The following is a 12,372-nucleotide window of genomic DNA, read 5'->3' on the forward strand; positions in this document are numbered from 1 at the left end:
AGAACGGTCAACACATTTTGATGCATGTACATATGTTGGAAAAGCTTTTAGATTGCATGCTGTCTTATTGCGATTGAAGTTTATTTGTGTTACTTTGAAGCATAAAATAAGGTTTACAGGGGCATGGTTACGATTTTGGTCAACTTTTATTTTTCTATTGTTAATGTTTACAATGCTTGAGTTATTCATTTCTGAAAATTTGAATATCAGTCGTAGAGGTGTAAGCAGGATACAGAACTCAGTCACAATTCTGAGTCACGTAAACAAAGCTCTGTTTTTGTTTACATTGGTAACCGGTAAAAGTTTTAAGTTCTAAGCCTAAATAAATAGTTCTTAAGCGTTTATCACATTTATTTAGGTCTAAAACTAAAACTAAAACTAAAACTTTTATTAACCACAAATGAACACAAAAACATGTCATAAGCTCTGACTACAAAATAGACTTGTAAGCGTGGTATCTATTTATCACTTGTTGGCTAACCTCAAATTTTCGTTGACCATTAGAAATACCTAATAGAAGAATACATACCAATCGATAACTGTCTTTTCAATTTTAGTTACCCTTTAGAGTTACTTTAATACAGTATTGTACGCAATAGAAATAAGATGGAAAAAGTCGTTTAGCTCAATCGAGATCCCCCCTCTTAAAGACATTCATTTTTGACTTTCATTCGTTATTTTGTCCAAATTTGTTAAAAGTATCAACCTAAGAACATAAAAAAACTCCAGTTCATATTTACTCACAACGAGTCGACTAAATTTAAATTTACAACTTGCAGAAACAACACTGGTGTGGTTTTAAAATAAATTTATTTCAATTCATTCGTACAAAATTAATACAAAAAAATACAAAAATAATTTCTTTATCCTATATTCGAGTTATTTCCCTTTAGAGCAGAATTTCGTCCCTTGGTATTCTACATTGCTGACGTTTACACAGTTGGGTAGCTGGCAGAGGTAGCAATTCCACAGTTGTTTCTCTTATTCCTGGACATCATGATGTACCCCTTCTGTCCCCAGCTCTCTCCCCAGCTGTAAAAACAAATATTAAACAAATTTATAAAACATGCCAGATGTTCTTCGATAGTAAACATTCTTTCTCCGTAAGGTGTTTTTTTTTAAAGGAATGGATATTAAAAAGAAGAGTCAATTCTTAGTTTTTAATCAAATGAGTAAGTTGAAATTCCTAAAAAGATAAACATTCTGTATTATTTGTTTGTTTGTTTGTCTGTTTTTTTTTTTGGATTGGGGGGGGGGGGTAATTGTATTGCTGTTATATGTAATAATTTGATGACGTCATTACCTATTCTTAACCAGCCAATAGTCTTTGCCGCTCTCTGTGCCGTATCCTACCGCCAACACGCCGTGATCCAATCGGGTCTCGCTACAGAAAAACTCGTGGTATACCCCGGACCTGTAGAGCTGGAAGCTCATGTGACTGGCATCAATGGCAACAGCGATGGGGCCGACGGTAGCAACGGCGCTTTGAAGATCTGATTCACTCTTGCTCTTGATATCTGTGAATCCACTATCTGTGGCTCCTACGTTGGCGGCGTTGAAACGACATTTGCCGTTCTGTGATAACAAAACAGAATTTTATGATCTTTAAAACGTCTTTCACATTAAGAAATTTTTTAAACTCCAGAGGTTCTTTTATATTTTACGAAGCATGATTTAGGGCGTCCGTAAATTATAACGTTCATGGATTGTAGGTGAGGTTAAACTAAGAATGCACTTGCTAGTCCCTACATGTAGTCTCTCAAAAACCCTTTTCCCAATATAATGTGGGGTTTTTTTTCATGAAAACTACCTTGGCCTCATAAGGGTAAGACGACTCGGTGTCGATTCCGTTGTTGTCCTTGATGTACTGGAAAGCGTCATCCATCAAACCGCCTTGGCAACCATGGTTACCTATATAAAAAATTCGGACCTAATTATCAAATTGAATGTTACGAAATCAACATGCCACAAAAAACTATCAATCAGCAAATCTGTTATTTGTTTACAGTGTCTAAGGATTGAGGTGGTTTTTTCTGATACTGGGTTATCACTTTAATGTTTTGAAGATAACGATGTTGAATGATGAATTAAAAAAAAACAACAACAGGTAGTGACAAATTGTCGTAATATTCACAGTTTTTGCACTGTATCGTTCTATTAATTTAAAGTTGTTCAACCAATACGTGTTACTTTACAAATTTTGTAAAATATGATTTACTAGCACTGAAAATTGAACATTTATAATTTTGGTTCTAAGTCACCAGTTCTTGTGTAAGAAACAACCTTGTTGTACAAGTAGTAAGTCGCACCTTGTTTTTGAGAGCAGTCAACCAAGTTTTGTTCGGACAAAGATAGCAGCTTGCCAGTTTTCTTGAAAGTTTGACCTTCCAGTGACCCTGTGGCGGAGAAAGACCAGCATGACCCGCATTGACCCTGGAACAAAGGTCATACACAATACGTCATAAAAACCAGAGAGTTCATCTGCTTTTCAAGTGTATACTATAGATAATTATAGGTTGTACTGTTTAAACAGTATTGACCCATTGAGATACTTATACAACTTGCTTTGTGTAAACGTTTATAGTATCTTATAAACAGAAACTGCAGCTATTTATCACACAACAATGAGTATGAAGGTCTCAAAAATCAAATGTTAAATAAGTATCTTGTTTATATTTTTGGTCTGACTCAATTCAAATAAAGTATGATTTTTCAAACAGTATATACTTTGAATATAGATGTAAGGCGGAAATAGCAAACTGTTGAAGTCAGTGATTTTCTGTATTGGCTTGATCTTTTTTTTTTAATGTATGTGTGACTGACTTAAATAATTAGTTTCTTTTCTAATAAAAGAAATACTGTTTGGAAGACTTTTATTCGCTCGATGGATTATTGCCTCGCACTACTTTGTTTTCTATGTAGTGTCAGCTTCATGTAAATTTTTAATTATTTGTAGATTACTGGAAAACATATTATTCTCAGGAGTTTGCCTTGACAACATTCATTTAGTAACATAATAACTCAAATCAAATATATGCGTAAGGATTTTAATCGGAAATAAAGTTAATTCATTCCTTGCTATTTCGGAAATCAGCGAAACGCTGTAATATAATTTTTTACTTATCAATTGTTTGCATGTAATGCATTCGGCATACATTAACAGGAAGCTGACCAATGATATCACGTGCCAAAAGGAAGACTTGTTTTAACTATACCTGGTTTTTGATTGGTGTGACGTATCCCTTGGGTCTCCAGTCGACCGTGTCGGGAAGATCCCCGATGTTTGACGGAGGGAGGTAAAGAGATCCGCGGCTAGTGCCGTTCCTCATCTTGTAGCCGTTCATGGTACTACGGAACTCCTCATTGGTCTGTTATGAAAGTTAAAACATATTTATCAAAGTGAAAGTAAAGATATCAAAATGAACGTAAGATATCAAAGTGAAAGTATACATATAAAAATGAAATTCCTAACTTATTACGAATAGAATGCAATTAATTTTTCAGTTGTAACATCTATGGATTTTTTATCATACCCATTCACGAACACATTAACTCGGCACTGTCTCTACTCAGCATTCAATAACCCTTACTCCTATGTAGTCACGTCCCTACCATATCTCCACTTAGTCTGTATATTATTCCTATATCACCGAAGTCAATTATCAGCCAGATATTGTAGTGTTCATGTTAACTCAGCCAGTAGTTCCTTTAACTAGTATGTTCTCTTTTACTCGCCTATAATTTACCTTTCGGCCACATATACCTTGTCTTTAATCTCTCTGCATTCGTCTGTTATTCTAATAACCGTCTCCGTATTCGTTCATACCAAGCCAGAAGCTGTAGTCCCTGTGTTAACCAGGTCTCTACTCTCACTTACCATGTCTCCATACTCGTTCATTCCCAGCCAGAAGCTGTAGTCCCCGCGGTCGGCGGCCAGATTGTGCTTCTCAATGTAGTCCAGGTTACCCTCCCAGATCACACGCCTGTTGTGGTTACAATTATAACAGGAGTTGTAAGAGAAATAACAAAGGGAAATTGATTCAGAAAAAGTTGAAGACAGAGGATGTTAATTACATTCAGTTGAGGGATGACCTCAATAAAATGAATTCATATGAAAGAATATGATTTGAATTCTGATACAGTATCCAAAAAGGGGTTTCTATGTTATAGATAACAATTTGCAATTGCTATGCCAGCACTGTATGAAAGTGGGTTTTTTTTTAATAATCCTGAGTTTTTAACTTGAATTTTACCTTCTAGCTTCCTCTTCCGCTCCATACTGCTTTCCATGAGCCTTAAGGTACAGTTGCCATTCTGAGTCCAACTCGGATTTGGGAAGTCGGGCGAAGCACACCGCAACCAGAGCCGCTACTACAGCAACGCGCAACATCTGCCCAGAAGATCAAAGAATGTGAGCAAAACAGAGAATATTGATTGAGAGGGAATGATTCCATATTTAAATAGTTCGCCATAATATATAGGGTGTATTCGGTCATCCATGTGCATCTCGTGCAAATCTCGTGCAACACATGGCATGTGAGATGCAAACAATTAAAACCATGTGATTCCAATGCTAGACTTTCTGCATGTGATTCTCATCTGTAGGTTATCATGGATTGTTATCGTTTGGATAAATAGCAGCAAACATATATTGTTCGCCAGCTGATAAATTGCATAACTACTTTATCATTTTGACCTGGTTAGGTCAAGTTTGTGTAAATACCATACGTACTCTCATCTGAAGTCTCGTTAAAGTCTCGTCGAATACAATGAGTTGATTTCGATTTTTAGAACATGTTCAGATAGTGTAGTTTATATGTGCATTTGATATAAGGCTTCACTAAATAAAAGTATATGCAATCAGGGAGAAACATTTTTATAAAAAGAGCGAAAATTGTAATGGTGACGAAAAGATTCTCCACAAGAATCTTGACAAAAGTACATGTATCCGAGGTCAAACTATGTAGGGGAATTCGCCGCGTCATAACAACTACAAATGTCGTACAAAAACACAAATTTTAGAGAACTTGTTCTATTTTTGAAATTATTAAACTCTATTAATCATGCTGCATGAAAATGTAAAGTTTTGGCGACATACATTTATTTGGTTATTTTAAAAAATGCATGTTTGGCTTGCAACATTCAGCCCAAAGTATTTATAACAGACTTCTCGTATCATGAAAACTTGCAAACGTGAATTGATACATTTTGCTCATCTTACAATTTTTTTTTTAAAGTCAGATAAATTTCACTGTATTATTAAGATAGCCTTCATGATTTGAATTATCAATAAAATCAACTTATTTGAATTTTACGATTTCTACTTATTTTGTGAATAAACTTTTACGTGCAAAATTATTTCCAAGCCAAAAAATAAAATCAAAAATTAGATAAATGCAACATAAGTCACAAACCTTGTAGATCTGGAGATAAAGCGTCTTCTTCCCCGCTAAGATAGGAAACAAAGTGCAGGGGATTCCACGAGGTGGTCATGTGATAAGATGGTGTCACGTGACGGGAATATATTTTGCATATTGTATTTTAGTATGGTTTTTGCTAATATTTTCAATATCAAATTTTACACGGTTATTCTTTTTGTTTTCTTTTTTTTTGGGGGGGGGGGGGCTATTTTTTTTTTTATTGCTAATATTTTGCATATTGTATGTTTTTGTCGGATGTTTGCTAAAAATTTGGATATTGATTTTAAAAACTTTTTAATTTTTTTTTTATTTCATTTTGTCGTATTTTATAAGAGATCAAAATGTAGGTGTAAGATTAAGGAAGAGTTAACATAAAGGAAACACATAAGATTAAAAACTAAATTGAAATAAAAATCATTTGTATTAGAAGTGATATATTTTACTCGCTGGGTATAGTTTTCTTGTACAATATCTGCCATTAAAAAGCTCGTTAGGGCAAAAAAACTGACTAAAAATGAATAAATGGAAATTAAAAAGACATTGTTTTTTTTTTATTAAATAAGGGCGGTGCATGAACAAATAAAGTCAAAAAAAAAAAATATTCCGCATTGATAAATCGACTAGCATTGATATAAATGAAAACTCAGCACTGGTATGAATATGAATTTCAAAAAAAAAAAAAAGATGAACAGGAGATTCGACGACTTTCAATGATACGTATTTTTCAATTTTCTATGTGATGTGACCTCAATTTTTACACAATCCTCCGTCACCCATCTTACAGCGGGCCTGGGTAAACACCCCAACTGATTACCTGTCCTTCAGATACCTGTCCGGGTTATTAGTAGTCTACCTGTTATCTTTTATTGTCCAGATAGGAGAAGTTTATTATGAAGATGGAGATTTTTGGAGGAATTGCGATTCAATTTCGCGGGTTCTAGGGGGTATCTGACTTTCGTAAACCCGCCGAATTTAGGTCATTTATACCAAATGTACCAATTTAAGGACATGTTTACCAAGACAGAAACCTTAACGAGAATTATAAGAGATATACAACGAAAGAAAATTTTACATTATTCTACATTAAGTAACTTTTATCGTAAAATTTCAGAGTTGTCGTTCTTAATCAGTTTCCGTATAGCATTATGTCTACAGGGTTGTGTAATACTGGTAATGATACAGCTATGATTTCCGTACACTGATTGACCCAGTATTGTTGGCTTTTCATTTGCTTGTCTGTTTTCTATTCTTTATTTCATTAATTTTTCCTTCTCTCTTTCCTGTAACTTGATAATCAACCGCATTATTATCTACATGTTAGGTCCATATTGATTAAATAGGTACCTATTTTAAAAAAAAGTTTTATGAATTTGAAAAATAACCAAAATAAAAAAAATCTTATAAACTTTAACTTTTTGATAAAAATAGATATTATGAATATTTATATCAGAACAAAATATTCTTACTTAAAAACTCCAGGAACCATTTGTTAATTATAAGGAAATGATCACGGATGTTAATGTATTGAAAAATCCCCCTCACAACCAAACGTTAGATTTTTGAATTTAATCCACTCTCTCTCTCTCTCTCTCTCTCTCTCTCTCTCTCTCTCTCTCTCTCTCTCTGCACGTACACCTTTGACGCCACGTTTGTTTGTTCTTTTTTTGAAAAATCAAAAGTCTGCACATTCCTCAATTCAATGGAAAATATGTGCGTGTGTGTGTTACATGCGGAAGTTTTCGATCGATTATTAAAATGTATTCTTCCGCAATTCTAATTTGATTTAAATGCATTTCCGAAATAGAGGTGTTTTGCAACCAAAGTTCGCTTTGATAAGTAAGTTAGTTGGGGGGGGGGGGGGGATTTGTCTATTTTTCCCTTCAGGAAAACTGCTACGGGTGTAAGTATTTGTAAAATATTTTCCTTGCTTTTTATTAATGTTTACACAAGATCATCATTATACGAGCGATATCTCCACATGGCGAGCACGCGGAGTCAGCTGATCGGTCACGCGCAGGCGCGATGGGATTTATTTAAGGACAAATTCGCCGAGTATCTGAACTGTTCTACCCTCAGACCAAGGTAAGAAACTCTACTCCTCTCTGAGTGCGAGAATTCTTCCTTATTTTTATTTTTTTATTTATTTATTTTTTTTTTTTTGGTAAAAGTGTATCTCGATTTTTTTTAATTAATAATTTCTATTTGAGGGAAAATAACGAGCAACCGAAGTTGTTTAATGCATTCTTTTGAAGATAAATTGCTAAATTTACATTATTCTGCGCTTCACTCTGGCGAATCAGCAAAATATATGGACAGACCACCTATACTTAAACTACCGTAATATAGAGCTGGATTATTCACTTCAATTATCTTAGGTCTTCATATAGAATATTTTTTTTTTTTAATGAGAAAAATCATAACGATAAAAAAATGTGTTGTTTGTTCATATGGGCTTAATATTTGATAGTGTTAATTACCTTTACATATGTATATGATAACAAGCATTATAGATTTGCCAAAAGCAGCAAATATTAATATTAATTTTAGTTGATAAATGAGTATATGGCTTTGAGTGATGTAGCAACTTGTGTGGCATAAATTATGTTTTGCGACCACAGTAAACTATACTTCTTGAAGTCAAGGTTGAAAACATCGCGTAATATTAATAATAAAAAGAGAAAATATCTAGATAGATTGATTACAGGTGTGAAAAAAGTGTATATAAATGCTGAAATAACAAAACAGTCGTAGCAAAACAAAGCCGAGAAGAGATGATTATGCAAAATATTTTCCGATGTCACATTCTAACAAAGTTCATAATTTGGATAACTTTTTAAGTTTCTAATATTTTAATAACATGAACACGTGTTGATATACCACTGTAGCTTACTAGTTACTTGCTAACTGACTCGTGTTTGGTATCTACTTGTGGAAACAATAGTCTTATTTACTTTACAGTTCAACTTTTGAAGACAAAAATGCGTTGTGGTAGTTAGCTTGCGCGTGGAAGCTTCTTAAAATAGCTAGCATGTGTGGTATCAAATAGTTTTACTCTCTATTTGCTTCTTACAGATGAACACTCTCATTGTGGTAGCTAGCTTCTGTGTGGCAGCCTTCGCCTCGCCAATCCTGAACAAGGATTTGGACGGTGACTGGGTCCTGTACAAGCAGACCCACAAAAAGACCTACAGTCAGGACGAGGAGCAGATGAGGTGAGGACCCCGATCCCGAGCTCTACACCTCCACTACCCCATTTCCTTCCATTTTTGTTAAATCCTGTTGTTATCTCTGTAATTATTCATGGGGATTGAGTTTTCAAAGCGACATTGTGTAGAGAAATTATGGGTGTGTGAAATTGTATAAAGATCTCTAGACTTTGTTGAGTTTGCATGAAAAATGCCTGTACCCTCGTTGTAAGATAATGAAAAAAAAAATCAAAAGTTTTGACATAGAGTCACTTGGACAAAATATCATAAAAAAAGAAAATGAGAAATACAGAGAGAAATAGAGATTAAGCAAGAACTTGTAAAGAAAAAAATAATATATATGTGTATGTTAATTTAAAAAAAAATCCCAATGGCGAACAATGCAATGTTTTTGTACTGTAGTCGTTTGTACAGCATGTCCTTTAGTCTGTTGTTATCATGTTGTTATTTTGTTGTTATTGTGTTGTTATTGTGTTGTTATTTTGTTGTTATTTTGTTGTTATTATGATGTTATTTTGTTGTAATTATGTTGTTATTTTGTTGTTATGTTATTATTTTGTTATTTTTAAATGTTGTTATTAATTTGTTATAATGTTGTAGACGTCTGATCTGGGAAGACAACGTGAACTACATCCAGAAACACAACCTGGCGGCGGACCGCGGAGAACACACCTACTGGCTGGGACAGAACGAGTACGCCGATATGGTGGGTGGAGTCTAAACCTGTCAATCAAAACGTCTGAATTATAACAGATTATGACGTTTGTACTCGAGCCTTTAAAATTTTTGAAGAAGGTTTACATAGGCTTAACCTGTTACCCAATACATTTGAATTCTCATTGAAATATGTTTAAATCAAATTTTACACTTTAAAATTGGATTTTGTTCATATCTTCAGACCATTTTTGAATTCCGCGCCATCATGAACGGATACAAAATGTCCGCCAACAGAACAAAAGGCGACCTCTACATGTCTCCAAGCAACATCGGTGATCTCCCCGACTCCGTTGACTGGAGGAAAGAGGGCTACGTCACCGACATCAAAAATCAGGGTCACTGCGGCTCTTGCTGGTCCTTCTCAGCCACAGGGTCACTTGAAGGTCAACATTTCAAGGCCAGCAAGAAACTAGTGTCCCTCTCAGAACAGAATCTCGTTGATTGCTCCAAGAAAGAAGGTAAAGAAAAACGAAACCCAGAATCGCGATAAATAACGTCTGAAACAACACATTTCCTTCATATTATGGTATTCAATATCGATTAAAGCGTCATAACTCATTTTTTAACGGTTAAAGCTATTGTTTGAGAAAGAGTAAAAAATCGCTTAAAGCTTCAGGTAGATAGAACATGAGTTTACCATCTATTCTGCTTTGATGAATTATTCTGCTTTTTGTACAGCGGATGCTTGGATATTTTTATAGCATGCGTTGCAAATATGTCAGTCAACTGATTGTAGTTTTATTCCAGCAACGTGTTCAAAATTCATTCTGCTGTCCGAGAACACTTAGTATACCAAAACTTCAATTAATAGATACGTGTCACTATTATTAGATTGATCATTTCTTTCTATATACACAACCTTTCAGTATATGTTGCTGTCTTTCTCAGGTAATCATGGATGCCAGGGCGGTCTTATGGACAACGCCTTCAGATACATCGAGTCCAACAAAGGAATCGACACCGAGGAGTCCTACCCCTACACAGCCAAGGTAGGACCTTTAGTCTATAGTCAATATAGACACTTCAGTTTATAGTCAATAAGCACCTCCGTCTATAGTCAAGGTAGGCACTTCAGTCTATAGTCAATGTTATCACTGTAATCTATAGTCAGGGTAGGTTTTGAAGTCTATAGTCAGGGTACATCCTGTAGTCTAAAGTCAAGAAAGGTTCTATAGAATAAAGTCAAGGTAGGCAATTTAGTCTCAAGTCAAGGTAGGTAATGTAGTCTATATTCAATGTAGTCCCTGTAGTCTATAATCAAAGGAGGCATTATGGTCTATAGTCGAATAGCTTCTCTTTGTATTGTCGGATTTCAATGCTCAAATGTCTATTGAATCCCAAAGGTCTATTGTCAACATTCATTTTTTCCCCAAATTATTCGTAAATTTTTATGTAAAGCTGACATTGTTTTAGTTTCCATTGCCATGTGTATAAAGTTGAATTTTTACCATAAATTATTAGTCTGTGTTCTTTATTCAATACTATTTAATAAATGCAGCATCTATGTATGGATAAGAGGATTTCTATTCCTTGTTGTTAGTCTAAAGTTGAATTTTGATAGTGAAAAGAGACGGCCAACAATTTTCTGCTTCTTTGTCTCTTGACATTTCTCCACCCTCATTTGCAACTTCACTACCCCTCTTGTTTATGGAGAAAATCATTTGTTTATTGGATGTTTTTCTTACTTAATTCCTTTGTCTCTTGATAATTCTCTAACCCTCATTTGTAATATCGCTATCCCTCTTGTTTACGGCCAAAATCATTTGTTTACTGGGTTTTTTTATATTCCAGAACGGATTCTGTCACTTCAAGGCGGAAAACGTCGGCGCCACTGACACCGGATACGTAGACATCCCCCACATGCAGGAGGACAAACTCCAGGAGGCCGTCGCCACCGTAGGTCCAATCTCGGTCGCCATCGACGCCGGCCACAAGTCGTTCCAGCTTTACAGGGAGGGAGTGTACAGCGAGCCAGCATGCAGCTCCTCCAAACTCGACCACGGCGTGCTCGCCGTAGGCTACGGAACTGAAAGCGGCGACGACTATTGGCTGGTTAAAAATAGGTATGAAGTCATTTAGTTTAGAAAGCAATATAATCTGATATTAGGATTTCGTTTTAAGTTACAAACTGTTTAAATCGATGTCACTGACATACTATTTTGTTCTTTCACAATGCTTAAATTAATCTAGTTTTTACTTAATGAGCTTTAATATTTCTATTTTTAGCTGGGGTACATCCTGGGGAATGCAGGGATACGTCATGATGGCCAGGAACAAGCATAACATGTGCGGTATCGCTACACAGGCTAGCTACCCCAAGGTCTAGACTCCGCCCAATTAAAAACCCGCCAAATTATGGGACCACGCCTACTTCAAGGGTGTGACCAATCATTTCATTCTCTCCTCCACATTTCTCTTTCGTAATCATATATGTATTTGTCTGTTTATTTTGGACTTTTTATATTTCAATAAAAAAAAAAGAAACAAATGAATTTGTGTTATTTCATAAATGTATTATTTTGGTATAGCAACTCGTCTTTTGTTGAGCTCTCGTCATGAGAAAAACATTGTGTTAACAGAAGGTCAAATTATGTAAACACGGTAATAATCTAATTGTCTATTCCTATTAAAACTGTTCGATGAATTTTTTTGGCAATATCTTAAAAACCGAAAGCATCATGCGGGGAAGTAATGAAAAAAATGGATTTTTTCGCAGCCGCAATTTCAAACTAATTGATTTGTTCATTTTTTTTTTGGTCTTTGTGTTTTTTTCTTTTTTCAAAAATTAAAATATTACTAAATGACTGTAAAATCTTCATATATTGAAAAAAGATCACAGGGCGAAAAGCAATCATTAAGCAAGTCCTTAAAGGTGGCTTAAAGGTGGCGTAAAGGTGGCTTAAAGGATATACAATCTTTAAGCCACCTTTAAGTCACCTTTAAGCTGGGCTTATAGGACCTTAATGTCCAAACTTCTTTAAGTCACTTTTAAGCCATCTTTAAGCCACCTTTAAGCATCTTTTAGTGGC

At 34.9% G+C, this 12,372-nt stretch overlaps 2 protein-coding genes across 2 annotated transcripts; one reads left to right on the top strand and one right to left on the bottom strand.

Moving 5' to 3' along the window:
* Nucleotides 1–793: 793 nt before the first annotated feature.
* Nucleotides 794–5,510, bottom strand: LOC105330701 (cathepsin L). Its single transcript, XM_011432571.4, has 8 exons — nucleotides 5,415–5,510; nucleotides 4,254–4,390; nucleotides 3,878–3,983; nucleotides 3,216–3,368; nucleotides 2,310–2,433; nucleotides 1,811–1,911; nucleotides 1,304–1,575; nucleotides 794–1,032 (listed from the first exon to the last, which is right to left on the bottom strand). Exons 2-8 carry the CDS (start codon nucleotides 4,388–4,390, stop codon nucleotides 933–935), a joined length of 993 nt encoding a protein of 330 aa, XP_011430873.2. The 5' UTR covers nucleotides 5,415–5,510; the 3' UTR covers nucleotides 794–932.
* Nucleotides 5,511–7,359: 1,849 nt separating this feature from the next.
* Nucleotides 7,360–11,835, top strand: LOC117686977 (cathepsin L). The gene is made up of 7 exons (XM_034462959.2): nucleotides 7,360–7,502; nucleotides 8,493–8,632; nucleotides 9,227–9,332; nucleotides 9,525–9,801; nucleotides 10,232–10,332; nucleotides 11,135–11,406; nucleotides 11,570–11,835. The coding sequence occupies exons 2-7, from the start codon at nucleotides 8,493–8,495 to the stop codon at nucleotides 11,667–11,669; spliced, it is 996 nt and encodes a 331-aa protein (XP_034318850.2). The 5' UTR covers nucleotides 7,360–7,502; the 3' UTR covers nucleotides 11,670–11,835.
* The last annotated feature ends 537 nt before the right edge of the window (nucleotides 11,836–12,372 follow it).

This window comes from Magallana gigas, chromosome 1 (genome assembly GCF_963853765.1).
Source record: "Magallana gigas chromosome 1, xbMagGiga1.1, whole genome shotgun sequence".
Taxonomy (NCBI): Eukaryota; Metazoa; Mollusca; class Bivalvia; order Ostreida; family Ostreidae; genus Magallana; species Magallana gigas.

Coding starts and splice junctions, on each gene's coding strand:
- LOC117686977 (XM_034462959.2), top strand. CDS start 8,493: ATGAACACTCTCATTGTGGTAGCTAGCTTCTGTGTGGCAGCCTTCGCC. Junction 9,802..10,231: donor TGATTGCTCCAAGAAAGAAG/GTAAAGAAAAAC, acceptor TGTCTTTCTCAG/GTAATCATGGATGCCAGGGC. Junction 11,407..11,569: donor TATTGGCTGGTTAAAAATAG/GTATGAAGTCAT, acceptor TTCTATTTTTAG/CTGGGGTACATCCTGGGGAA.
- LOC105330701 (XM_011432571.4), bottom strand. CDS start 4,390: ATGTTGCGCGTTGCTGTAGTAGCGGCTCTGGTTGCGGTGTGCTTCGCC. Junction 3,369..3,877: donor TGAACGAGTATGGAGACATG/GTAAGTGAGAGT, acceptor CTTTCATAACAG/ACCAATGAGGAGTTCCGTAG. Junction 1,033..1,303: donor TATTGGCTGGTTAAGAATAG/GTAATGACGTCA, acceptor TTGTTTTTACAG/CTGGGGAGAGAGCTGGGGAC.